This window comes from Scardinius erythrophthalmus (assembly GCF_964197995.2).
Source record: "Scardinius erythrophthalmus genome assembly, chromosome: 10".
NCBI classification, from domain to species: Eukaryota; Metazoa; Chordata; class Actinopteri; order Cypriniformes; family Leuciscidae; genus Scardinius; species Scardinius erythrophthalmus.
The window spans coordinates 32,599,170-32,627,155 of record NC_138230.1 but is presented as its reverse complement, the minus strand read 5'-3'; the positions used below and the strand labels follow the sequence as shown (position 1 = coordinate 32,627,155).

At 40.6% G+C, this 27,986-nt stretch overlaps 1 protein-coding gene across 3 annotated transcripts; it reads left to right on the top strand.

Moving 5' to 3' along the window:
• The first annotated feature begins 3,127 nt into the window (after positions 1–3,127).
• On the top strand, positions 3,128–27,822 carry prrc2a (proline-rich coiled-coil 2A). 3 transcript variants are annotated; one of them, XM_081376990.1, is made up of 17 exons: positions 3,128–3,236; positions 7,838–7,989; positions 11,918–12,095; positions 12,469–12,565; positions 12,775–12,850; positions 14,816–14,959; positions 15,122–15,372; positions 15,496–15,578; positions 15,685–15,833; positions 17,335–17,437; positions 17,537–17,735; positions 18,543–18,635; positions 18,764–19,307; positions 19,426–19,673; positions 21,493–21,784; positions 21,868–22,090; positions 22,289–27,822. In XM_081376990.1, exons 2-17 carry the CDS (start codon positions 7,875–7,877, stop codon positions 25,287–25,289), a joined length of 5,796 nt encoding a protein of 1,931 aa, XP_081233116.1. In that variant the 5' UTR covers positions 3,128–3,236; positions 7,838–7,874; the 3' UTR covers positions 25,290–27,822. The 3 variants fall into 3 exon arrangements, with proteins under 3 accessions (XP_081233116.1, XP_081233115.1, XP_081233117.1); XM_081376989.1 differs by having other exon boundaries at positions 3,143–3,400; XM_081376991.1 differs by lacking the exon at positions 18,543–18,635 and having other exon boundaries at positions 3,143–3,400.
• Positions 27,823–27,986: the final 164 nt, after the last annotated feature.

Below are 27,986 nucleotides of genomic sequence, written 5' to 3'. Positions count from 1 at the left end.
ATTTTTGCTTTTACTTTTGCCTTTACTGATTTATTATCTAATTTGTGTCTATTATGTTGTTGTAATGAAAAACATAAAGCGAGGGAACACATGAGATGCATGTCCTATATTTTAAGTTGAATTGGCCTTATTTGTTACCTTACAGGGAAGATCCCACAACTTTCACTAACATTTTGTAAAGTTTATGTAAATGTTAGTAATTTTGTAACATTATGTAAATGTTAGAACAAAATGTTCTTTAAAATAAGGTTTTTGGAACGTTCTTATAACATTATATACATCCTCGTGTAATGCTGAGAGAAAACTGTCGGGTTGACAGTTGGGTTTTTCACCCAACTGATGGGTTTTTTTACTTGATGAACATTCTCATTATACTGAGAGAAAACGTTCTTAGAACAACATTCTTGGAACGTCTTTATGATGTTATTAATATTTGCTGAATGTCTTTGGAATGCTTGCATAATACATTGTGAGAACAATTTTAATGAAATGTCCTTAAAGCTTTGTGCTTTTACTGTGCTTTTCACAGTACACATTGTTTCAAAGCAGCTAAAGTCATGATGTTATCATGTTAAACATGCAACTTCTGCCACCAGGTGCCAATATCAGTAAGCATTAGCATAACATGAATGTTACACAAGTGGCGCTCACTGCAGAGCTAAATGATGTCCTGCTCCCCCTCTCTGGACGTCTAGGGTGGAGCTTGACCTAGTCCAGCTCCACCTCTGTGGATATAATGGGGGAGGGATAGAGTTATGGGTAGGGTTAGGGTGTGGTTGGACCTTATAGCTCTACCCGTTACGGCCAAATTCCATACGTCCAGAGAGAGGGAGCTGGACTTTACGCTCCACTATCATTGGAAAAGTCAGTGGATAAATCAGATCGTGATAAGCGATAATGTGAAAGGTTGTCCATGTTACAACGATTTTGCACATCTCAATAAGAAACAATAATACCATTTGTTGTCATGTGTGCGATGTGGAATTATTTCAAGTTATATTTCAGGAGACCAAATCAATCAAAAACAGCACCAATATTCCAGTAGAAATAACTGTAGTTGTCACAGTCACACATGAAGACAAATGCCATACTAATACATTATAATAGACCTACAATAAATATCACTATTAAATAAACATATACCTCATGAAACATAGCCTACCAGAACTAACAGCCCATCACACATGACAATGAATGCCATATTATAGGCCTACAATAAAATAAATAGAGGGATTTACTGTAGGCTATTAGATGAATATCTAACATTATTGTTAAATGATTAAGATTAAGTAAAGATACAGATCTGTCACCTTGTAGGCATTTTAGGCTAATTTACATGATTATCTGGCACCAGATGGCTGAGGTTGGTATCACATGCTAATTGTTAGCAAGCAAACCATTTTTTTTACCGCTAAACAGTTAACAGTACATGTACATCGAATTCTGAAAAAAAATAATAATTCATGGGTGCTTTGGTGTGCATACATTTATGAATTAAATGGACTTATCAATTGGTCTCCAGGTGTCCTTTTTTTGGAAAGACACCTAAATTTACCTTGAAAAAAACTTGCAGAAAATACAGTTTTGTGAGAATCTCCCTTCAATTTGATAGTTTGCTTTTCTGGATATAGCAAATGATGACATAATACATGCATAAAACAAGATAAATGATGTATGCTTATTTAATTACACGATAATGCGATAAATCTCGCAAAAGGGTGTGATTAATCGCGATTAAAAATTGTAATCTACTGACAGCCCTAATTCAAGTAGAAAATAGTCATTTCAATTGTAATAGCATTTCACAATATTATTGTTTTAACTGTATTTTTCATCAAAGAAATGTAGCCGTGGAGGGCATAATAGACTTCTTTCAAAACGTTTTTTTTTTATTTAATTATTCCAAACTTGACCGATAGAGTACAGTATATAGCCTATATATTCCTTCATATTATATATATTTTCTTTTTAGTGGAATTTGTCTTAGCACTTAGCAATAGCACTTAATTATTGTCATTTAAAAGTAAAGATGAAAGAAGTGACTGCAAAATAAGTGAGGAGTGAGATGCAAAATTTCATAGCAGAGTTTCTTTTGTACAATGTACAAATTGTACAATGCAACAGAGTCCACATCTGGAAAATATGATGACAGCCACAAATCAACTTAAACTGCAGATGCTCAGAGATACAGGGCAGTTATACATAATCTTACCATTGATCTTATGTCATGACATTATCTTGTGACTATGGACTTATAAATGAGTTAAATAAACAATAAATTGTATGAGCTAGGTATGGACCATAGTGTCAGAATGTGTTCTGTCAAATCAAAGTTGTGTTTTGTTGTGACTAGAACATAAGCGCTGGCTTAAATGGCTTTTTGTTCAAATATTTAAATGAATTACCAAATGCATGTTTCAGTGTTTCATACCATTTGTTTGAGTCACACAACAAACAAGTAACCAATTGGCTTTTATTAGTGTGTTTAGACATCATTACATTATGCATCATTACAATGCAAGCATATCAAGATTACATATTTAAGATAATATGCATTTTTACTATATCATTCAAAGGTTTGGACCCAGTAAGACTTTTTGGAAAGAAATTAATACTTTTATTGAGCAAGACTGCATTAAACTGATTGAAAGTTAATTCAGTAAATTTTCAATAAATGCTGTTTTTAATATATTTTTTACAAGTACCTTGGTGGTTGGCTACTAGAGTTTTATATTTATCATGTTACTAAACAGTTACCATAGTAGTAAGCAAAGCAATGGTAATCTACATTACCCGAATATCATGGTACTACCACGGTACTTTTTCAAAAACATTTTTTTTTATCTAACTGTTGACACATCTATATGAACAACAATGTTCTGCTTTCAGCGTAGAGCAAAGTGAATCATATAATATAAATAAATTTATTGACTAAGAAGATATCTAGGTACACCTGTTCGTGCAAGCTTTATCCTCATAGCGCACCTCTATCATTGAGAGAGGCGCTTACATAAATGTAAATTATAGTTTAATATATATGATCTGATTGGCCAATAGGCCTGTTCCGAACGTATTATGTTAATTTAACCCCGCCCACAATGCGCGCATCCGCCCCTCTCTGCGCTACCATCCTCAGAAGCCGTTGACGGCTCTAATAGTGACGGATCGACCCCCCGCAATATTATTTTATTTTTCCTTTTTCATTTGTTTTGTGGAAAAAAGAAAAAGGAGTACAAGTAAGCTTCACTGCACACATCCGTCCTCAGCAATCCCCATCAGATCTCTTCAACTCATAATCCTGTTTTGAGCTTTTGTAAGAGCTTGTGCTAACGTTAGCTAGTACACGATTATTGCTAATAACTCCACGATACAACCTCGAGACAAGTCGGAACAAGACCAGGTTAGTAGCTGTGTCTAATGACCAATCGAGTGCATCAAAGAGGTTTTATCATAGAGGCGTTTGTGGTCGTAGTGTTGTGGTCCAGCTGTCCTGCTTTTCATCGGTCGGTGTCGGCTAACATTAGCATGCTATCAGCATAGCTTGTGTGTGTCACACATCCTGTTGAAGGTGTACCATATATCGTTTTTAAAGTTATGTGGCTGTGAAGTTTTCATTTAGACCGTTTTAGTAAGTGTTATTTTAACGTTGAGTTGGAGTTGTAACGTTACGCCTAGGTTGAAGAAATGTATAAGACGTGCATTGACTGAAACTGCATGTCAGAAAAGTGCATTGTTTTGGTTTAGAAGCAAGGATCCGGTTGACTCGTTTGGTTAGACATATATTATGTCGCACTTTAAAACCCAAGAACTTGGATTCCAGAAGAAGCCTATGTTGTTAAATCGTCACAAATCCCGATGCTAATGTGCTTGTAGCTCTGGCCTCACTTCGCCGCCGCCATTTTGTTTTGTTCTCGCCATCAAATCCTTTAGTCAAACCCGCAGCATCAATTATACGGATCGTTTATTTCCCTATTTTGTGTTTGTCGCCTTTTCCGATGTATCTAATCCATGCCTAGATTAATGTACATGTCCGAAGTAATATGTATTCGCGAAGTTATGTATATTATGAAATGTGTATGTCTGCCCCCTCCTCCCAGCACGAAACATGGAGGCCGCGGTTACTAGCAGTGAGTTAACAAGTCAAAACAGACCATTCACCGGGTTTATAATACACCGCTTTTTTATATCAGATGCCGTTCTTTTCGTATAGTTTGATGAACAACATTAGTGTTTTGTGGAGAGCTGTTCTGTGCCCTCACGACTAGTTGGCAAAGCGTGTAAAATAATCTACGCAGCTCCTGTTCGCCAGCGTTGCTTCATGTTGCGTAGAGATTATTTTACAGGCTTTGCCAAATGGCCATCACTGCTATTCCTAATCTGCGTCTGATGTGAAGTACACTGCTCTGGCTTTAATGTGTTAAATAGAGAAGAAGGACTGTGCTTTTTACTAAATCATTGGATTGAGTTCTTAAAAATTCATTTTGGTGGGGATTTGTTTTTGGACAGCTTTCAAAATGCTGTTTTAGTTGTCCTTTGCAATTATTAACGTTACTATGTTCTTACTATTGTAAAATCATACAAAATACATATGGGCTTACGCAAACAAAGAATAATTTATGATGGTGATATTGAGAGTGGTGGCTAATACCAAATATTCCAGGAATCATCGTTATATGATTATACTGTGGGCTTTTAATCATTATAAATTATGTTGAATGTCACACTGTAGAAGAAACCCTGTAAATTGCCAGAACTAGCCTAGTCCAAACTAGTATACTTCGGTATTATGTGTAGCAGGGGTTTTCAATCTTCCAAATGTTATGGACCCCCAAATATATTCATCTTCATGTGAGGGACACCATCCTAAAATTTTAAAAAGGCAGCTATATATTTATACGTATAAAGACCTAATTTATAATGTGGAAAAAATTATATTATAACCGTGTCAGTAATCTTATGTTGCGTTTTTTTTTTTTAAATTGTCTGTACTGTACTATTGTATGTATTATTTAAATCAAAATGTATTTATTTTTAATTAAATTAATCAATTTATCATTTTAATCAAATCTATTTGTTTAATTAGTTTAATCTTTTTAAATATTAGTTTATCTTTATATTTTTTACACTTCTTTTCTCTAAACTTTTCCACGGACCCCATAGATCTCCCTTGTGGCCCCCTGGGGTCCTCAGTCCCCAGTTTGTGCTAGGGTATGTGAACAGTGCTTGTGGCATAAATTTCGTCATTAGTAGGCTATAGTATGCACTATGCACGTACTGTACCCATGCAGTCTGATTTTTCCTACCGCGTGTAGGCCTACTCACTGCTTTTTTTTCCAGTAATTAGTTTATCTACAAAGTGGCTCAATTGTTGTTTCACAGGCAAAAAAGAAATGGAAGAGACGGAACAATGACAAAACACCAGAGACCACAACAACGAAACACTTGTGTTATCAAGTGCTTGTGTGAGGTGGTTAAAAGAATAGTTCACCCAAAAAAGAAAGTTATCCCATAATTTACTCACCCTCAACGATCTTAGGTGTATGACTTTCTTCTTTCAGCCAAACACAATCGAAGTTATATAAAATAATATCATGGCTCTTCCCAACTTTGTAATGGCATTATTGCTGTTTCTAAATGAGATTCACTCTCCCGGGTATTTGATAGATCACAACACTGGAGTAGAGAGGACCATGAATTGGCATCACGTCACGTGCACAGCGATTGGAATTTAAAACTGCGAAGAAATAAAGCTAATGAACTTCTGAATAGATATAAAGTGATGCACCAGGAGCTGTGTGCACAATGTCTCTTCTCTTGACTCTTTGTGACCTGCACTTTTCAAACTTTTCAAAGCAACTGTCATAGCTTTAAACACATCCTTCTGCACCTGGGATGCGCATAAAGCGATGTGTGCTGATCTGTGTTGGAGCCTTTCATATTATGATAGTTTTGCCCACCGAAAGATTAGGCCTTGTTATTGTCTTGTTCTGTCATATCTATAATTGCTGCCCCATTAAAAAGCTGTGCCATACATTTTAAATACATTTATTTTAATTGTATACAAATTTCTACAAATAGGTTTTCAGAAATGTATTTTTTAAGAATACAAAATATTTATTTGTTTATCATATTTAGCATTTACACTTGCTTTAACTTTTTCTCCTCACTAAATGTTTTTTTCTTCTTCCAGATTTTATAAACTTAAGTTTATTACATTTTTATTAATTTGTTGTTTTTCTCTATTGAATTTAGCAGGGATGTCATTGTCACTAGAGATTAATGGATAGGAAGCTAAGCCTCTTTTAGGAAAGTCTGATCATGATTCCCCCGGATTTAAAAAAATACACACAAATGTACATACCATGATGATATCGCAAAATCTCTAACGATAGACATTTTATATCGTGGAAACAATATTTATCATCATACCGCCCAGCCCTATGGATGCAATTTCAGTTTAGACCTATATTATACTTGAGGCTATTTATGTGGTTTTGACATAAACATTAGCCTAAGTGTTTGACACATTAAGGCTGTTGTTATGAATATAAAAACATAGAGAAGAAGCATCTTTTTTTTTTAGATTTATCTGCTTTAGCTGCAGTTCACGACTTGTTTATTTTAAAATCATTTTGAGATTTTATGAATGTAGGTGACTGGATGTTGCTATGGATGAAACCTCTAGCAAGACAGAAACAGTAACAGCATTTATAATGCATCACCATGGCAACCAGTCGCAACTGCCTTTCCCCAGCATTTGAAATGTGTTTAAGTCATTAATGGCTTTTATTGATAAATCAGACCAGGCAAGCAGTTGTCTTAAGTCTTTCTGTAGTGAAAGAAAGAGTTTAAATGAGAACGTTAGTTTTGTTTTCTGTTAGAATTGAATACTGTTAGAACGTCTACATGTTGCTTTTCTTATTGACGTGTGCAAATGTCCATCTTGTTTAGTGTAAACATGGGTCATATTTTCTGTTGATATTTGAAGAGTTCAGATGCAAAAGCCTCTAAGTGCCATTTGAAATTTTCTTCTAGAATGGTCATTTTTATCAAGCTTGTATATATAAGTTCAGTAATTTCACTTAAATTACAATTAATAGGTAATTTTCATTGTCATTTAAGTGAAATTACTGAACTTAAACATACAAGCTTGATAAAAATGATCATTCTAGAAGAAAATTTCAGATGGCACTTTAGGCTTTTGCATCTGAACTCTTCATTTGATCATTTGGGATACCCCAATATCTTGGTTGATTTAAATGAGTTGAGCATAAGACCTAGGGTGACTTCTGTAAACATAATGTAGGCTTGTCTTGTAGGCTGTATAGTGATCTACAAAATGCAGCAAATTAGCAGTAAATGTCAGAATTAGCGCCTATTCGGGGCAGCAATTGCTTGAATGGTGGGTTCATTATTATTTATTATGAAAAACACAACTAGAAAAATATGCGGTAACAGCGACCACCGCAGCAAGCCTAATTGACTGACAAACATGTAATATTAGTAACTGCACTTGCCAAACAATATTAATTTTATGATTAAATTAACTTTATGATTAAAAATCCCCCAGCGCTACCAAATCAGGTGCTGGCGCCACCATCGGTAGAACTTGGTGGCACTGGTGCTACTGCTCTCAAATGTTAGTCTGGAGCCCTGCCTGGTCTAATGGGGTTTTAATACTAGCCCGTGACAGAGATGTCTGTCATACCTGCACTTGGCTGTTCAGTTCGGGGCTCAAATTTTGATCCTGAAAACACAGTAATGTTTCAAAGGAAGCACTTTCACCTCAGCATTATGTTCTCCCTTTTTACTCTCTCTTTCACTCTTTCTCTTTCAGTCTCAGGACTCACCATACTCAATGAGCGTACAGCGCAATGTCAGAGCGCTCTGGGCAAACGGCAAAGGGGAAGGATGGCAAAACCAAGTATGCGTCTCTCAACCTGTTTGATACCTACAAAGGAAAGAGCCTTGAAGCACAGAAGCCTGTTGGTGAGTTTGCACTGTGTAAAAGCTTTTAGGATTTGTTGTCACAAACGTTTTGTTGTCTAACGATTAATCGACAATAATTTAAGTGATAAAACGTATCAATCATCGATTTAGCAAGGTCATGCACAACGTGAAACATGTAAAGCAGACACGAGGAAAAATAAAGCGAGCGTGCCGGAGTTATGTTTGGGACCATTTTACGTTAGAAAATGGTTACACCTTCATGACTACACGTTTACTTGTGCATTCGCAGCCTTGTTATGTGCAAATGTATTATATTTATTTTGTGTAGGCCTATATCTGATTGATCTCATATAGGATGCATTTGGTTAAAGGGTTAGTTAGCCCAAAAATGAAAATTCTGTCATTTAAATACTCACCCTCATGACGTTCCAAACCCGTAAGACCTTCGTTCATCTTCAGAACACAAATTAAGATATTTTTGATGAAATCTCAGAGCTTTCTGTCCCTCCATTGACCGCAACGTCATTGCAACTTTCAAGGCCCAGAAAGGTAGTAAAAACATTGTTAAAATAGTCCATGTAACTACAGTGGTTCAACCTTAATATGCGTGTGCACACAGAGAGAGAAGATAATTGTAAAATGAAAATTGACGGGCTAAGTTTAAATTTTGTTCTTGCTTGTGTTTTTTTCTGTCAAAATGTCAGAAAGCATTAACGTTTTACTGTTATCATAGCCCTCATTATATGTCGGATTAATTTTACAATCCTACTAGCCCTTTATTTAGACTAAAAACCCTTTGCATGTATTTGGTGAGGAACATGTGAACACATTCACAGACCCTGTCATGCTGTTGGCTATATGGCACTGCAGTAGACGCATATTGCAGTAGATGCATATTGCAGTATTAAGACTAACTAACGATTAATTGTTGGTTAATTTAACCCTTGTGTGACCTTATGGACATTTGGACACAATTTTGTGTGTATTTGACTAAGTAAGCCACTCATTTTGGTACTTGCGACTAGGGATGCAACGGTACACGGTAAAATCCCGGACCGTTCGGTCAGCCCTGCACGGGACAATGGTTTTGCCATTGAGTTCGCGGTGATCCTTTTAGTTTTTGCTTTTGGCGCCGTTCACATATCGCGCCTAAAAACGCGTAGAAAACGCTAGGCGCGCCACGTTCTCCTTTTTCCAAAGCGCTAGGGCGGTTGCGCTCCGGAGGCGTCTGTCGTTACTAAAGCAACCATCAGCTGCGCTCTGGTTGGTTCTTGTCACGTGACCTACAGTGCGCTTGCGGCATTCTGAAAAGTTGAGAATTTTCTCCACTGCTGGGGACATCGTTAGTGCCAACCGGTCTCGCCTTGCACCAGACAGTGTTGATAGACTCATATTTTTGCACAAGAATCTCTCAATAGTGGATGAGTAAATAACATTGCACTTTGTATCCTGAATGCAGTATTTTTTTTATTAAATTATTTTGCTCTGCTTTTTTTTATTCAAAGCACAAGCTAATTTATGTTTGTTAAAGGTAAAAGTGCACTTTTTCTTTCACATTGATCACTTCATATACCAGTTATCAAGGTTTGGAATTGGGATCCACTTGAATATTTTGAAGTGTGTTTGTTTACATTTTTTATTTCATATAAGTGATAGTTGAAGAGGTTGAATTACTTAGTGCTGTTCAGTACAGACTAGAGTGTTAATTTATTCCATACATTGATGTTCTTCCTACTGTGACATTCTGTTTATGCTCATAAGAAAAATAAAACATATTTTTGGGATGAAATAGCAGTCTCTTTCTGCACAAAACATGTACCGAAACCGAACCGAGACCGTGGCCCAAAAACCAAGGTACGGACCGTACCGTGGGCTATCTGTACCGTTGCACCCCTACTTGCGACTCATAAGCTGTTTGAGACCAAGAAGCGGCTTGTGCCTGTATGTAGACCAGTGGTGGGTGTGCTTTTGGTGTTAGCACAAAACCTGTGGGAATTAGTAAAACTATGCACAATACGGAGCAAATGAGATGAGTGAGTGAGAGGGTGTGTGTCACTCCACAGTGAGATTGTCTGTGCCGCTGGCAACAAAACACACTTGCTTAAAATCGGAAAGACGTGAGACTGAACTGCCTGTTACCAGTCCGGACCGATCATGTGGAAAATCGGCCAATTCTGGTCCCTGGCCGGTCGATTGGTGCATCTCTAGTCTTTCTATATCTATAGTCTTTGGTTTAAATGGCATCAACATTAGATTAAAAATGGCCCCGCACAGACCTTTGAGTTTCTGTGTGTATATTATGATATGTAGGGCTGTGACAGTAAACTTGACAACCGCACCACCGCGGTTGTAAAGCGTCACCGCGGTGGCCGAGTAGCACGGGTGGTGGTCCGCCAGGCATTTTTTTTTATGTGAATGCTGATTTACAAGAATATTATGACAGTAGTGAAGCATAAAGTTTTGTTTACAAAATAAATAATAGGTTAGCATTTAAATGTTACATCGCAGCCTTGGAAACGGTTGGATTCATGACGAATGAGAGAGTTTTGTGTGAGCCCATAAATTTAAGCTTTGTCGGCTATTCTATTAGTTATTCCACTGGACATGGAATCTCTTTCGTTTCTTTTCCCAAATATTCACTCACGTCTCACCCATTTTCACAGGGGACTATAAACGTTTCTTCTTTTGGTTCGCTTTTAAGTAGGCCTATTATATTATATGCATTCTTCACTGTGGTAAAGTAGAAAAACGCTGTAGGAAAGATAGCCTACCTTTTTACTTGCACGTCAAATTCTTTTTAACACAGTTTGTGCTTGTTATTATACTTGGTAAGGCACGTCAAGTTTATTTGTAAAGCGTGTTTCACACGCGTGGGTGATTTTTAGTTTCGCTTTCTCTGGCAGCGCAAAATCAAACATAGCTTAAATGTCTTGCCCTTGTGGAACATAAAATTCGCTCTTCAGACCTTTTACAACAAGTAGAAAACCTGAAGATATTAGAAAAGAGATGGTCTCTTTCCTGCTCTTGTCCCACATCCCTGATCCATCTCAAAGCGCAGAGCAGTAGACTATATCATGCGTCTTTGTGTGTAAATATAAAACGAATGTTTTTTAAATATTCAATTATTTAAGTTAATATTATGAAACTGTCGTTTATTCACACATTTAAATGACTGGATTCTGTAGGACAATTCTTGTGTAAGCAGGAGGTAGCTGACTGATGGAGGTCATCTGTATTTTGCCACAGCAGTGCAATACACCTGTTGCATATTAAGAAAATATAGTCCTTTCAGTGTGCAATTTAAGATCATAATCTGCCTGGCCTTTCTGAAACAAAGTGGCCTCGTGTTCATTGATTTCGACTTAAAGTTCTTAAATCCCACTCTTCATCACCTTAGCATTATTTAAACATTTTTCTGTTGTGTCAGTATTGTCCAGGGTAGCTTGCTGAACTGTTGAGGTTCGACCTAAGACAGAGTTCTTCTTGTGATCTTCGTTTTCCCTGCTTATGTTTTATTCAGTAGCCGAACTACTAACTCTAAGCAGCTGTCCCTGTTTTTACAAATAAAGTTCTCCCTGCGGTTCAGGCTGCTTTGCTCCAGGAAACAAATAGGGGATTGAGAGTTGGGACAGATACGTTTTTCATCATCTGAAACCACCAACGACTGCTCTGTGCATTGTATTGACTGCCCTATTTTGCATGGGCCAAGTCTGTCTTGAGAGTTTTAAGGTCGGAATTTTTTATTTTTGACCAAGTCAATTACGAGTCAACCACTTGAAACAAATCCTCGTAAGATAGTGTTGCTCCTTTCACTGGCCAGCCAAGCATTCCTAAGCCATAACGGAGGGAGTTTGATGTTCTCGCACATGCAGTAGTCTCTCCCGCTCAGTCAGGCTGTGTCCCTTAAGATGGTGTTGGGTTTCCGTGCTTGTTTATTTACCTCCTCCTGTTCCACTTCTACTTTCAGTTGCCCCTCGTCATGGCTTACAGTCTCTTGGTAAAGTTGCCTCTGCACGGCGCATGCCCCCCCCTGCCAGCTTGCCTAGTTTGAAGGCAGAGAACAAAGGTAACGACCCCAACGTCTCGCTCGTTCCCAAAGACGGCACAGGATGGGCAAGCAAGCAGGAACAAGCAGACCCAAAGAGGTGAGGGATGTTCACCTTTCTGAAGGAGCTATGTTACTTCATGATGTTGTTTGTGTAATTCAATGCAGAATAACAATAAAACCCCTACCAGCTCCATCGCCATCAATATAACTCTGCACTTTGAAAAAGTGCTCAACAATGCGACAATTAACTGGCAATGTGCTCAAATTGTACTTTGTTTTCGCTATGGACCACCCAGATTGTTAAATCAGTTTTTTGTAATCACATCACATCAGATTTTGATTGGACTGTTTAAAACATAATTATCTTCAGTGACCTTTCACCCTCTGCTGTTTGTTAATACAGTCTGATTGGGTACATGTCCATGCCTGCCATCTAATGCCTGTTGTTTTGGTTCTGATCTCTTCTGTAGTACCGATGTATTGTCAGCAGCGCAGCCGGAATCGCAGCCGCCTGTGGCCTCACAGACGTCTGTGCCGAGCGTGCCGAGAACACCTCCAGCTCAAGAGGTGCAGTCACACAAACATGAATAATCTTCAATGTTATTCATGTTCAACATCTAAACTTTTAGTTAATTAGGTCTGTACTTTACAGCTGTAGATGATGTTGTTTGATAAGTCATTCCACATCTTTAAATCAATACACTTTTTGGCATAAATGTTTTTGTGTTTGTTACTCTGGGACATTGTTTGGTTCTTGACACTTGTATGTCTCTTAGGCCCCTACTCAAGCTCTAGCCGTAGGACCAAGGTCCTGGGCACCGGCCAGTGTTACACATGGGGTTCAAGGAGATGGTAAGATACAGTGCCAGGAAGATGCTTTGTAGATAACAACATGGAGTACAGTATTTGAACCTCTACTAAAAATTATGAGCTTAACGATTGCCTATTTTATTTTAATTTTTAAATATTGCTTTATTTATCTTGTTTGAAAGTTTTTTCTAAATAGCTGTATATTACAAAAACAATGAGGTCACAAGGTTTACAATTAGGGTGAAATCAAATTGAAATCGAACATTGGTTGAATTATGCCAATTACATCTAATAACTAAAAAACATGATTTTGACACTAGCTATGTTTCCATCAAAAGTTGCAAATTTAACTTGTGCGCAAAATTGCAATATCGCATGAAACATTTGCAAATAAAGCACCATTTCCATCCAGTGAGCCGAAAAGAAAAAAGTCGTCACTTCCTGATAAACTGGTGCTAAATATCACTTAGGAGAAGACTGTATTTTAGCAGTAGGAGAAGCCACTGTATTACTTGCGCCTCAGAGCAGGCAGACGGAAGTTATCTTGCTTTCGGAGGCGGATGTCTGAACATTTCAGAACAACTAATCTGCTGGTTTGTCCAGATATGTTGTCCCATCTCAAAGTCACATGTAGGCATGCGATAGTATAACATTTTTATGTTGCGATAATTGCTGAAGCTTTTATCATGGTACACGTTATCATCACAATATTGAAATGTTGCAAAAAAAGTTTTTTGTTTAATAGTTTTTGTTTAATAGTTTTTAAAGTTTAATAACTTTTTCTTATGACAAAAAGAACTCTATAATTTTTGTTTATTGCGTTATTGCATTTAAATGTTCAAAGTAAACAAATGTTTCAAACAGATTAAAGTGCAAAAGAATTAGAACAAAAGGTAACACTTAACAATAAGGTCTCATTATTTAACGTTAGTTGGATTAAGAATGAGCAATAGCTACATTTATTACTGAAGGTATTTTTCTTTGTTAATGTTATAAAATAGTTAGAAAATAAATAGCCTATTAAGTCTTAAGTATTTATTATTTGGTGCTGTGATGAACACCATTGCAAATACAATTGCTGCATTTCTGCTGTATCATCAGCGTCATCTGCTGTCAGAGAGTGAATGCACATTTTCACTTGTTGTATCTCCTTCACTTGTTCCGACATGTGCTTCTCATGCATGTTGGGCTTGTTTACATCAGAGTGCACGCATGCCTCTTTGACGCAACATACAGTGGTGTTGTGCATTTTAATCAGTTGGTGGGGAAAGTTTTCTTAAAATGCTTTCTAAAAATGTTAATAGTTTGTGATAAATAATTATTCACGGTATATTGAAATGCCCTCAATAACAATATCGTGCATATTCATTATCACGTTATATCGTATTACTGTATATCGGCACGTCTAGTCATATGTCTTTTTTGATGCGCTTCGAGGAATTTATTTGGTAAATGTTTCCATCGTAGATTTTCAGATTAAGTTTTTATGCGCATTTTTAGAATTCATGTGCATTTTGCTGTTTCCAATTTCCATCCAGCGTTTTTATATTATGCAATACCCCAAAATGTGCATACAAATAGGTGGATGGGAACATAGCTGCTGTCATTTACTCACTCGTACATTTTCAATGAGACATCCTTACTTCTTTGGAACAGAAACAAGAATTAAAAAAAAATATATATATAGTTTTGTACTTTATTTTCTCCATGCAATTAAAAATGGGGACTAACGTCTTCAAGTCTCAAAGGGATGCAGAATTAATATAAAAGTATAACATGTACAAGTCGTATGTACTACTTTTACAATACTTGACTCTTTTGCATCCTTTACCCTTGAAGCTATATATAGATTGTGTGTGGAACAGATTAACTTATTGGATAAACTTCTTTAAAGAAAATAATTTACATAATATAAATGAATGTTAGGAATATTAAGAAATATAAAGTTATAATTGTTGAAGTCCAAAATGTCAGTTTGTTATTTTTGAAACATTGCTCTCTTCACAGGTGGAAAGGGATCAAACCAACAGTCGCCATTCTCTCGCGAGGAATTTCCCACCCTGCAGGCGGCTGGAGACCAGGACAAAGCTGGCAAAGAACAGGCCACTGCAGATCAGTGGTATGGGCCAGGACCAAGCCTCCGCCCCCAGAGTAAGTATGAGTGCCCTGTTCTCCTTTCTATAACTGTTGTGGTGATTTGTCTTGGAGCATGTGGTATTCATATTATATCTGTTCAATTCTAATGCTTCTGATTCTTGTTGGTTCACACATTCAGTGGACTCTCAATGAACAATGTTTTGCTTTCTGTTCTAGACGTAACAAGTTGGCGGGATGGTGGGGGCCGGGCATTGGCACCCACCCTGGCTGGGGAGGCAGTTGCGGAGGGCGGTGCTGGGGGAAATATGGTGATGGAGGGTGCTGCTGGGGCCCCTCCCATCCCACAGCAGAATGCATCCTCTCATGGGCTGCCTAGAACTCCCTCAACCAGCAACCCCGCACTTCCCCTCCCCCAGCCACCTATTGGCCCGCAATTCCAGGCTTACAGAGGGATCATGCCTCCCTTCGTAAGTTTGAACATTTTCATCTTGGCTCATCTCTAGAGAATGGCAAAAGGTCAAACATTTTGATTGATTCATTTGTTCAGTGCATTCATAGCCTTTCTGTTTTGTCTGCATCTTTATCTCTAGATGTATCCACCATACTTGCCCTTTCCACCCCCCTATGGTCCACAGGGCCCTTACAGGTACCCAGCCCCAAACGAGGCCCCTAGGTAAGTTCTGCGAGTAGATCATTTTTAACAGAGTAGAAATACTACTAATATTTATTTCCACTGTTATCTAGTTGACTTCCTTAACACTCTTCTGACTTCTTGCCAGGTTTTCTCGTTCCCAGGGTGGAGTAGGGCCAGATGGGCGGCCACCTGGAGGCCCCCGGGGTGAAGTGGTAAAACGCCCATCCATCCTCAAACAGGATGACCTGAAGGAGCTGGATGAGCTGGACCATGATGGAGATGAGGGCTGGGCTGGTAAGAGCAAAGCTTTCAGTTCATCTGACATATTAAGAGTGTAGAAAATTCTTTTGATTTGTTATATTTTGCATAATTGGGTAACTTTATGAAACTGGTAACTTGCATACAAGCAGACTGTGTTTCTTGTGATTGTTTAATAAATGACAGTTGCAGAGTATTTAAAGGAACACTCCACCCATTTGCATTAAGCTTTGCATTGTTAGAAACCCAGTCATACTATTGAATGGTTGTGCAACACTCTCTCATTTTCTCCTGAGATGGGAGAAATCCGTATTTACCTCTTTACACTTCCTCCCACGATGACGCAAAAATCGTCATTTTGCGTCATTGTCGGAGGAAGTGTAAGAGGGGGGGATTTCTGTTGAGACTACAAGCACTAGTTCCCACCCTTTCAAACCCGCGCATAGGGGGTTGGACCTTATGCGCTAACTGACCTATCACAGATCAGTGCCAGTGCGTTTGATTTCACCGGCAGAAACCTGCATGTCCGGCCGTCGAGATCGTCCAAAATGTCCGGGATTTGGCTTTGCTTTCTACGGTCGCCATTCATTGTTTACATGCACACCTTTTGTTTCAATCTAACTGAATTCATTCCGATTGGTGAATCTGAATGTAGTGTTTACATGAACGCGAAACAAGTGATCGGTTGATTTGCGTTTTACCATTGCTAAGAAAATACCCGCTCCTCCGTGAGAGATAGCCCACGAGACCGGTACGCCTCACAGGCGCTCATCAGTAATCACGCAACCGGCTTTTGCGTTTTACAGTCGCCATTCATCATGTTTACTGTGGCGAGCAGGACGAGGCTAGGGCCGCGGGAGAAAGACGTGAGGCCGGTGGCGTGATCGGTTGATGTGCGTTTTACCATTGCTAAGAAAATACCTGCTCCTCCGTGAGAGATACGAGACCAGTGCCTCACAGGTGTCGGTCATCAGTAATCACGCCACCGGCCTCGCGTCGTTCTCCCGCGGCCCTAGTCTCGTCCTGCTCGCCACACTAAACACAATGAATGGCGACTGTAGAACGCAAAAGCCGAATCCCGGACATTTTGTGCGACGCGATCTCAAAAACCCGGGCAGACTCACAGAGACTAGTAACTTAGATTAGCTTTATTGTTTACAACTGCTCTCTAACCGGTAGGCGTGGCTTGGGAGTGGCCTCGTAGAGCAGCGAAACAAGTGCATTCTGGGAGTTGTTGTCTTTCATCCACATGAGCCAAAAATACATTTTCTGTCTTTCTCAGTCTAGAAAGCTCCAAATTCAAAAATATTTTCACATTTCTTCTACATAAATGACCCAATTTAAATACACATTCATCTTTCCAGAGGTGGAGTATCCCTTTAAAAAAAAAAAAAAAAAGATAGCAGTAGGAGAAGCCACTGTATTACTTGCGCTTAGTTAAAGATGGCAATTTATTTGTCTTTTCAGTATTGATTTGGAGGTATAACATATAACTACAGTGTCATAACCTTTTCTTGATGATTTGCTTTGTTCTCAGGAGCCCAGGAGGAAATTGACTATTCTGCAAAATTGAAGTTCAGCGATGATGAAGGAGAGGATGATGGGGAAGAAGAACGGACTGAACACAAAAATGGAACCCGGTAAACATTTCCGAAATGTTTTCTTTTTGGTTGATTACTTTAACTGTTCTTTTCACTCATTGAAGTCCTTTTTGGATACTTTATATTCTGCTGCAACAGGGAGTCAAGGGAGCAGCAGAGATCCCAAGATGGACCTGCACCAGTTTCACGTTCCCGGGCATCCGACAGTGGAGGGGATTCGCGCCGCACCCCTCCTTCCAGTGCTGAAGATGGCTCCGCATCCCCCTCCAGCAAACCAGGCTGGGCTGAGGAGAGTGGAAGCAGCTGGAACAGCCAAGCAAATGCTGGCTCTTATCAGGTATGAAACCCATCTCCCAATCCAGGTGCAAGACTTCAGTGGTACCACTGGCATTTGCCAAATAATGTGCAGTAGGGCTGTCACTTTTGTGAAAAAATCCTGTTCGATTTTTGAGACATACGTGTTCATTGAATCGATTGTAAAATCGATTTTCCATGTCTAAAGACATTTCCATTTTAAACGCCAAATATGGGCAAATCCACGGACAACTAACAGGCATTAGGACGAACGTAAAGAGGGCGCTTGAGACGCGCACAAGTCAGCAATATTCCTGTTGATTTATTGGCGTGAAGTTTCGTGCACAATGACAAACAGGAGTGCAACATTCTCGAAAAGCAATAAGCGGAGTGGACTGCCATAACATCAATGAAAAACATTACTGCAGTCTTCAACATGCCTGTGTTTATGGTTAGAAAAGTCAAACAAATGTTGCCTACGTGGCGATTGTTGACCGTAGCCTGAATCTGTATCTGTATGCATGAGACTGTCTGAATACTGGCAGAATTCACATTTTTGTAGTAAAAATAGAAACATTATGCAGAAGTATAATGTGTGTTTGTCAGAGTTGCTGTGTGACGCGCGTTCGCTGCGGGCGTATCGTGACGAGCTGGACGCGTTCCGAGAAAAGACCGTTAAAATCGATTCCCTATTTTCGTTTTCGAAACTTGTGTTGGTTGGTCCGATCGATTGTGCAATCGATTTTCGAACGGAAAGTGACAGCCCTAATGTGCAGTCACTGTGAGGACAGGAACATGCTTGTGGTGTTTCCTGGATGACTCACTGATTGATACGTGTACCCCTATGCAGAGGCGTAGGCCTGGACTAGGTAGTCCAAGGGAGCAGCCCTCCCTTCCACCAGGTCCAATTCTTGGACAAGGGCCCTACTCCTACTACCGCCAGGTACATGGGGAAGGAGTCCAAGAAATAGGACGGACGCGACATCAAGCTCTAACAAAAGCATGTTGGTGTTAATGACGATGGTGGTTACATTGGTGAACTTTAATTACTAACCCACTTTCTGTCAACAGGACCGGACTTCTAACCAGTCGCCAATCTCCGGCCCCATCCTGGCTCCCCAGAAGCCCAACGGTGCCCAGGCACAGCAGCAGGTGGGGGCGATGCCTGGTGGGCCGACCCCTCCTCCCTCCAACGCCCTGCACCCCCAGCAACAGGGTGAGGATGAGGATGAGACATGGCGGCAACGAAGGAAGCAGTCGTCAACCGAGATCTCTGCTGCAGTGGAGCGTGCCCGTCGTCGGCGTGAAGAGGAGGAACGGAGAATGCAGGAGGAGCGCCGTGCTGCCTGTGCTGAGAAGCTCAAAAGACTTGATGAAAAACAGCAGCAGCAACAGACAATGAAACCCAGCAGCCCCAGTGACGCTCCAGCCAACAGCCCTAGTCCTTCCTTGTCTGCGCCTGCCTCGTCTCCTAATGCCAGTCAGCCATCGTCACCCTGTGTGGACACTGAAGAACCTCCTCTGTCATCCGTTCAGGGAAGCGGTACAACATTGGGACTGAATATTAATAACAGACAGAGGGCTGGCAGCAACAGCAGCCATGACTCCAACACTGGTTAGTTTTCATTAAATGGTACATTTCCTCTTCTTTTTGACACCTGGTGGTCTTTTCTTGATGAATGTTTGTTGTAGAAAATGAGCAAACCATTTCAGTATGTTTCCTCTTCATTCAGAGTCCCAGCAGGCTCTGCAGCCTCAAGCCACCCAGCATCCACAATCCCTGGATGTCCAAGTTCCTGGAGATGCCAAGGAGGAACCTGTGGTGGGCGGGCCACACATCCGTGGCCCTAGAGGTGGAGATGACTCTGTGAAGTTGGTTGAAAGTGTTGGTGGAACAGGACGGCAGGGAAGTGGTCCACCTGGGCAGGGCTTTTCCAAGTATCAAAAATCTCTTCCTCCTCGTTTTCAGAGGCAACAACAGGTTTGTTTTGTCCTGCATGTTTTGTCTCTAAATATGGAAAAAGTCATATCCATTATATACAATGTTTATAATGGCAATGACTCTCACAGTTTCAGTCAATGTATTATACTAGGGATGTCAATTTACACAAATTTCCATGATCGATTGTCTTGTAAATTAACGATCAATTAATCATTAGTTAGCCTTAATACTGCAATATGCGTCTACTGCAGTGCCATATAGCCAAAAGCAGGACAGGGTCTGCGAATGCTACTCAAAACACCATTTTCCTCACCAAACGCATGCAAAGGGTTTTTAGTCTAAATAAAGGGCTAGTAGTAGGATTGTAAAATGAGTCGATGTGATTTGATCATTTAATTAAATTTACTTATTTAATTATCAAATATCTTATTTAATTATCAAATATAACGACTAATACAACTGTCACCAATGCTGCCTCAGATGCGTGCTGATCAGAATATGTAACTCCTGTTGTGAACGCGCTCTTTAAGGCAACAAGGAAACAAGGCAACTAAGCTCAAATAATTCACAACGTTTTATTACAATATTGTTCTTTTTTTTTATATAATATTATGTAATATAACAGTCCCAAGCATAGTTATTGTTAGTCGTGCATTGCTGTTAAGCTGCAAGCACTGAAGCTGAAACCGACCACCGGTGCGTTTTACTACTGCGTTAATTCTTAACCAAATGTATCCTATATGAGATCAATCAGATATAGGCCTACACAAAATAAACATAATAAGGGTAACAAGCATAACAACGGTGCAAATGCACAAGCAAACGTGTAGTCATGAAGGTGTAACTCCTTTTAAAGTAAAATGGTCCAAAACATAACTCTGTCGCGCTCACTTAATTGTTCCTTGTGTCTGTTTTGTGTTTTGCGGTTGGCCAGCACGCATGTGCATGACATTGCTTAATCGACAATCGATAAGTTTTATTGATTAAATTATTATCAACAATTAATCGATCGTCGATTAATCGTTAGCATCCTTATACACATGTGCCAGAAACTGCTTGACCTGTTTTAATCCCCATCAGACTGAGTCCACATTTCCATAGTTCCCGAGTATAAAATCTCAGCTTTTAGTGTATTAAAAATAAAATATCTTTAACACAATAAAAGCTGTGTTTCTTTATACTCTGGGACTGAGGTTAAAGTCTGACAAAGCGTTAAATAAACGTAAAAAGCCAGCAGCCATGTCACCCTGTAGACCAAGACTGGTTGCCCACTGAAGCTAAGCAGGGCTGAGCCTGGTCAGTACCTGGATGGGAGACCTCCTGAGAAAACCAGGTTGCTGCTGGAAGAGGTGTTAGTGAGGCCAGCAGGGGGTGCTCACCCTGTGGTCTGTGTGGGTCCTAATGCCCCAGTGTAGTGACGGGGACACTATACTGTCAAAGAGCACCGTCCTTCGGATGAGACGTAAAACCGAGGTCCTGACTCTCTGTGGTCATTAAAAATCCCAAGATGTCTTTCGAAAGAGTAGGGGTGTAACCCCGGCATCCTGGCCAAATTTGCCCAGTGGCCTCTGTCCATCATGGCCTCCTAATCATCCCCAAATACTGATTGGCTTCATCACTCTGTCTCCTCTCCACCAATAAGCTGGTGTGTGGTGGGCGTTCTGGCGCAATATGGCTGCCGTCGCATCATCCAGGTGGATGCTGCACATTGGTGGTGGTTGAGGAGATCCCCCCTTCTATGTAAAGCGCTTTGAGTGCCGTGAAAAAGCGCTATATAAATGTAATGAATTATTATTATTAATGAATTATTATTAAAAAACGTTCAATAAAAAACATGGCTTGTATCATTTGTGGGCAGGAGCAACTCCTCAAACAGCAGCAGCAATGGCAGCAGCAGCAGCAACATAACCAGGTTGCCCAAAATCAGCTTCAGTCCCAATCTCAGAATCAGCAGGGCCCCACTCCAGGTACCACACCGCAGTCTGGGCCTAAACAGCCAACCCTTTACCCCCCTGGCTCAATGGGGCGCCCTCCACCTCTGCCTATGAACTTTGATCCCCGCTGGATGATGATGCCATACATGGACCCCCGAATGATGCAGGGACGTCCCCCACCCATGGACTACTACCCTCCCAGCATGCATCCTTCTGGTTAGTAAAAAAAACAAACAGATAAACTGTGAAATATTAGACAGGTGTCTTGTCCAGGGATGATAAGGGCTTTTGTGTTTCAGGGTTGATAAGTCGAGAACGTTCTGATTCAGGTGGCTCTGGGTCAGATCCGTTTGATAGACAGCAGCATAGCGGACCCCCTCATCCTCATCGTGGCACACCACCCATGGATCCCAAACTGGCTTGGGGACCGGAAGTTTTTCCTGGGGGTACTGAGGGTCGAGGTCTAACCTCCCCTTTACGGCAGAAAGCTGTTGAGGAAGAGGAGGCTGGCAAAGGTCAAAGGTAACAAGATGCCATTTCAAACATTTTTATATTAAGATACAAAGTAATTGCATTAAACTTAACAGCTTGAGTTAAAATTCTTTATTCCTGAATTTTAATGCTGAATATATTTGTAAACTGTTCCTTTATAGTATATTGTTAGACTTCTCTTTACTTTTTTATAAGCATGACATGTTTTTCTTTTTTAAATGTTTCTAGAAGTGACACTCCTCCAGTGCGTATGCGAGAGGGAGGAACGGCTTCCATTCAGCCGCCTGGTGGGGCTCCCAGCTCTCCATCGGGCTCATCCAACCAAACCCCACCACCTCTGGGGATTCAAGTTGGGGGCCAGGGTGCTAGCCACCATACCCATCATCAGCCCTTTATGGGTGGGCGAGGAGGTTACAGTAGCTACCCTGACAGTGGATCCAGAATGGGCCCCCACCTGCAGCAAAGGGCCAACAGTGGAGGAGCACTGCATGGTTTTGGCCATCAGGAGAGTAGTCAACAGAGCCAAATCTGGGGGACTCCTCATCCCCATTATGATCGTAATGGCCGTTCTGATCACTCTGCCTTGGAGGCCAATTCACATCTCCAACACCATGGTCCTCCCACTCATCCTCCTCATTTCACTCTTCATCCCCATAAGCAAGAGAATGGCAGGGAGCGAGAAAAAGTGGGGGAGCCAAAAAAGAGTGACCCTTCACCTCCACTCCATCAGCCGTCCCTCTCCTCTTCCTGTTCATCGTCATCATCATCATCTTCCTCAGCTAGAGAAGATGGCAGTGGAAAACAGTCCTTACATAATCAAGTCACACCACAGCATGAGCATGATACTGGATCTGCTCATGCTTCAGGGAGGAAACAAGAGAAAATGGGAAATGCACATAATCAGCCCCAACAGCATTCTGTGCAGCACCATCACCCTAAAGCCAACCCTCGCATTCGGGAGCACAAAACTGAGACACACTGGGGTCCGAGGCCTAGTAGCAGTAGCGTGAGTGGGGGCTCAACCCATAACAGGAAGGCAGGCTCTGGAATGAGTGGAAATACTGAAGAACCCGCAAATCAGGGGACTGAGAACAAATGCTTTACTCAGTCAGATGGCATCACAGTCAAGCGGGCAGGTCCTATTAAGAGACCAGTGCTTAAAGAGATGAAAAGAGAGGGTGGTGAAGGAGGAGGAGAAAAGACCACTGGAGGCTCTGGTAAAGATAAAGATCAAGATGCTAGCCAGACCACAACCAAACAAGAACCTGCATCTGGGGCTCAAGTCTCCTCAGCACCCAGTGGGAAAGATGATGCAGTCTCATCAAATAAACCCAGAACTGGTGGAAAGGAGCGAGGTAACACTGGGGGTGCAGGTAAAGGATCCAAAAACGGAGAAAGCTCCATTCAGAATTCTGGCTATTCAGCTCCTCAATCCAGGAGGGAACGAGAGCTTTCTTCTGAAAGAGGGAGCACAACTTACCATGCATCCTCATCCAGAGGTAGCCGATCCAACCGTGGCCGAGGAGAGTTCTTTGGCCGAGGCCGAGGCTACAGGGGCACTTACACTGGCAGTGCAGGTGGAGGCAGCCGTGGGAAAGCAGGTGGCAGAAGCAGCAAGGACTATAGGTCAGCAACCAACAGTGGCTACCACCATGCACCTTCTAATCAAGAATACAAGCGGGAGGCATCATCTGGCAGTGGTAGGCATGGACATGGGGGCTCTCAGCCAAATCCGGGACGTGCTAGGAACCGAAGTGAGACTCGAAGTGAAGGCTCTGAATATGAAGAGGTGCCAAAGAGGAGGAGACAACGGGGATCTGAAACAGGCAGCGAGAGTGCTGGTAGTGACCTTGCTCACTCTGATAAGGAAGACCGCAAGCTGAACACCAAGACTGGCACACGAGGAGAGAACTCTACAACAGGCCCTTCATCTTCTTCAGCTCCAATCAGAAACTCCCAGACTAGAGTGTTCACTCCAAGGGGAGTGCCATCAAGACGTGGTAGAGGTGGAGGTGGTGCTGGAGGGGGTCTCCATAGAAGTGGAGGCACTGCTGGAGTGTCTGGTGGACATAGGTCTGGACCTGGCTCTGCTTCTCATGGCTGGTCTACAAAATCTGCAACTGTGCGAAAGCAGCATACATCCTCACAGTCATCCCCTCCTAAAGATTCAGGCCGTGGAATGAATGGTGACAAGAAGAAACCTGCAGACCTGAATCAATCTCAGAGTCAAAGTGCAAATCCCTCCGCACCTAATCCCTCTGTGCCTACAGCTATCCAACAAGGGTCCACTGAGAATGGAAGTGTTGGAGCCCCTCTGCCCTCAAGTAATGTTCCTTCAAATTCCTCTGGTGCTCCTAACCAGACTCTTCCTCAGTCTGCCCCAGATGGACGAAGTTTCCCTAACAGGGGATTTGAGCGGCCCCCTCGTCGTAGGCGCCACGGACGATCCCAGCATCAGCAGGACAAGCCTCCCAGATTCCGCAGACTTAAGCAAGAGCGAGAGAATGCAGCCCGTATAAATGGAAGCAGTGAAATTGAAGTCATAGCTGGACAACAGCAGCACGCTGCTTCACCGTTGCAGAATTCCCTGCAAGAAACCAACAGCACTCCCAATGCCTCTGCCCCAGCTGTTGCAAATGCAAACCACAGTGTGTCTGCAACTTCTAACAATAATAATAATAGCAGCAACCTTGGGGGTGGAAATCAAAATTTCAATAGTCACCACCACCATCACTACCAGGGCAACTCCCAGTCACACCCTCAGCACCATCACAACCATAACCCAGCTGGGGGTGCCAAATCTCCTGATGTCTCTAACCAGAACTCTGACCAGGCCAATGAGGAATGGGAAACCGCCTCAGAAAGCAGTGATTTCACAGAGTTTCGAGAAAGAGAGGGTGGAGGAGGAGGTAAATCTTATTCTTCGCATCATCATCATCATCACCACCACCACCATCCATCAGGAAGAGGTGGTGGAGGCAACAGCGGTGGTGGCGAGAGAGAGATGACGGCTAAAGAATTGGCCACCAGCAAGAGAAGCTTCTCCAGTCAGCGCCCTGGAATGGAGAGGCAGAACAGAAGGGTGAATACCGGTGGTGGTGGTGGTGGTGGAGGAAGAGGCCCCAGGGGTCCGCCCGGCGCTGGTGGGGCAATGGGTGGAGCTGGTGCTGGCGGGGGCAATCGTGGTGAGAGGCGTGGAAACTGGCCCTCTCCTAAGAACAGGAAGTGATGTTTTGTTTTTTTTTGAAAATGTTTAAAATGCATCCCTCTATCTTTGGCCACTCTTTTCTGTAAAACATCTACCCCCTTAACGTAACACTTTATAATTGTAAAAGATTAGTTACTCAGACCAAGTACACATTATAGATCTTTTGGTTTATAGCTTTTTGTCCCTTAATTGGAAATTCACACTCTTGTGTCCTTTCACACTCCCAAGATCCTAAACTACTCTTGAGATTTTACATACTACACCCCATTTTAATGGAAGTATTTCCTGACTGAAAATGCATTCAACCACATGACCCATTTATGTTTGCATATACAAGCACAATATTACATCAACCTGACAAAAATGTGCTTAGTTTATGTATGCTGGGCACGTTTCATATATTTATGTAAGAACTGTGGCTTGAAGTATATATGAAAGCTAAGGTTGATATTATGTACTTGTGTATTCACATCACATGTTGGATTTTGGAAGTTAATCTTTTAATGAGAACAAATGTATCATAGATTTGTTTTTCCCCTCATTGTGTCTTGAATTTCTCCCTATGTTCATTTTCCATTTCAACCTCTCTTTAAAGTTGAGGATATATCTTTTTTTCTTCTGCAAAGCAGGTCATTAAAATGTATTTTTAAATAGAATCCCCTTCATTTTTGGTTCAATCTTGCATACAACTGTGCTTGCCCCACTAAGTATTACACCACAGCTCTTTTTTTTTTGTTCTTTTTTTTTTTTGGAATATCACTGTCATGCCCACTTTTTCAGAACAACATGGTGTATTTTTTTTCCCTTATGTTAAATTCACAGGCCTTCTCTGCTCATTGCTTTGGGTTTTCAAATAGTTTCATTAGTGGTTTTGGCCTCGGCATGGAATTGTAGACTATTAGTGCACATTATACATGTTTATATCGTTGGACAGTGATCTTAAATGAAGGTTCTTTAAACGTTCCTCTTCATGGATCACATTGTTTTAAGGCCATTTCTGTTGTGAGCAAACCAATTGACTCTTGGCCTAAGTGTCAGATCCTCATTAAATTAGATTTTTTTTTTTTTTTTTTTTTGAGAACATGCGTTACAGATTTTCTTTTGTCTTGCACTTATATTAAGACAGTAAACTCCTAAAATCTCCTTTAGATTAAAGATTTTTTTTTTGTTGTTGTTTTTTGTTTTTCTCTCCAAATGATTAGCTGTATATTGGGCATCTTATTTGACTAGGTGTCATACTGCAGTTCCAGGTTATTGAACATGAAAAGTATTGTGCTATTGTTATATTCACTTACCAGTTCTTGGGCGTGTAGAGAATCCCTCTTTGACCACCCTCTGCATTGTAAATTCCCTAATTTTTTTTATTTTTTTAAACAAAAGAAACTTACACAAGCTCTTCCTCCTGTGTGTATTCCCAAAGTCCCTCAAAACATGTATCAGAACATGAGCAAATGTCTTGCTTACATCCTCGGACTGATCTTCTATGTACCAGTCATCTCATTGAGACACAAGTCAATGCCAAGGAGTCTGTGGCCCTTTTTTGAGTAGTGTTACAAATTTTTTTAAACAAGACATTGGTTCAATGTGCAATATGCCTGACGTCAAACATAACCTACCCATCCAGGGAGCCTGAGCCCAGGTTAACAAGAAACCACAAATGCTTGACGTCTAAAAGAAACGGATCAAAGCATTGTTCCCTCCTCATTTTGACCAGCATCTGTATCCTAATGGTGTAAGTTGGGGTTTGTTTGTTTTCTGGGAATGCCTTGGTTTAATGAATAGCTTTGAAATATGTAGGGCTTTTGAATGAAATGTTTGTGTGAGTAGGGCATTTAAAAAGTATGTGTGAATTTATATCTGATCTCTACATGTAATGTGCTTTTTTGAGGATAGAACACTTTGTGAAAGGCGAACATGAGTCTCAATTGCCCACTTTTTCTGACACTATTAGGATGTTTATTTTATCTAGGATATTTTCATTATATACATTGTGTGTATATGTTAATCCAAATGAAGTGCAGTGAAAAAAAAGTTAAATCAATATATATATATTTTTTCTCCAATCTACTAAGGAAAATAACTAAAATGGGTTTATTTGACTTTACTTGCAGACATTTTACCAAGCATGGTCTCGTCCTCCGATACAGCTTGGTCAGTCTATTCGTTGGAAGCCATTCTCTCATAGGCTTTCAGTGCTGTTTATCATCCCTCTTAAACTTAATACATTGTTGTGGTCACATTATATGTACCAATATTTGAATAGAAATGTGTATTCCTTGAAATACTCAGAGATTGTATTATACTTCTAACTATACCAAGGTACCTGAAGTTGTTACTGCTGTCCTAGCATCTATGGCTTATTATTGGAACCTTGATATATACACATGTATGTATATTGGTATGCATCTGAGTTTGTCTACCCCAACTTACATTCCCACACACAGTTGTTGCCATTTTTAAGTTCAAGGGAGCAATGTACAAGCAGAGAAGTGTCTTATTATAATAAAAAGTATACAGAGAAAAAATTAAATAAAAATCTTTTGTTTAAATGGAAGATCTGTGGTTTGACTTCATTTCACCAACATAGTGTCGTTAAGAGTTTTTAAAAGGGGGATTAAAGTAATTTTTCTTTCTTTTTGCTTACCATGTCCATTGTCATTTCATTGATTTACTATATATATTTATATATATATATATATATATATATAATATGTGTGT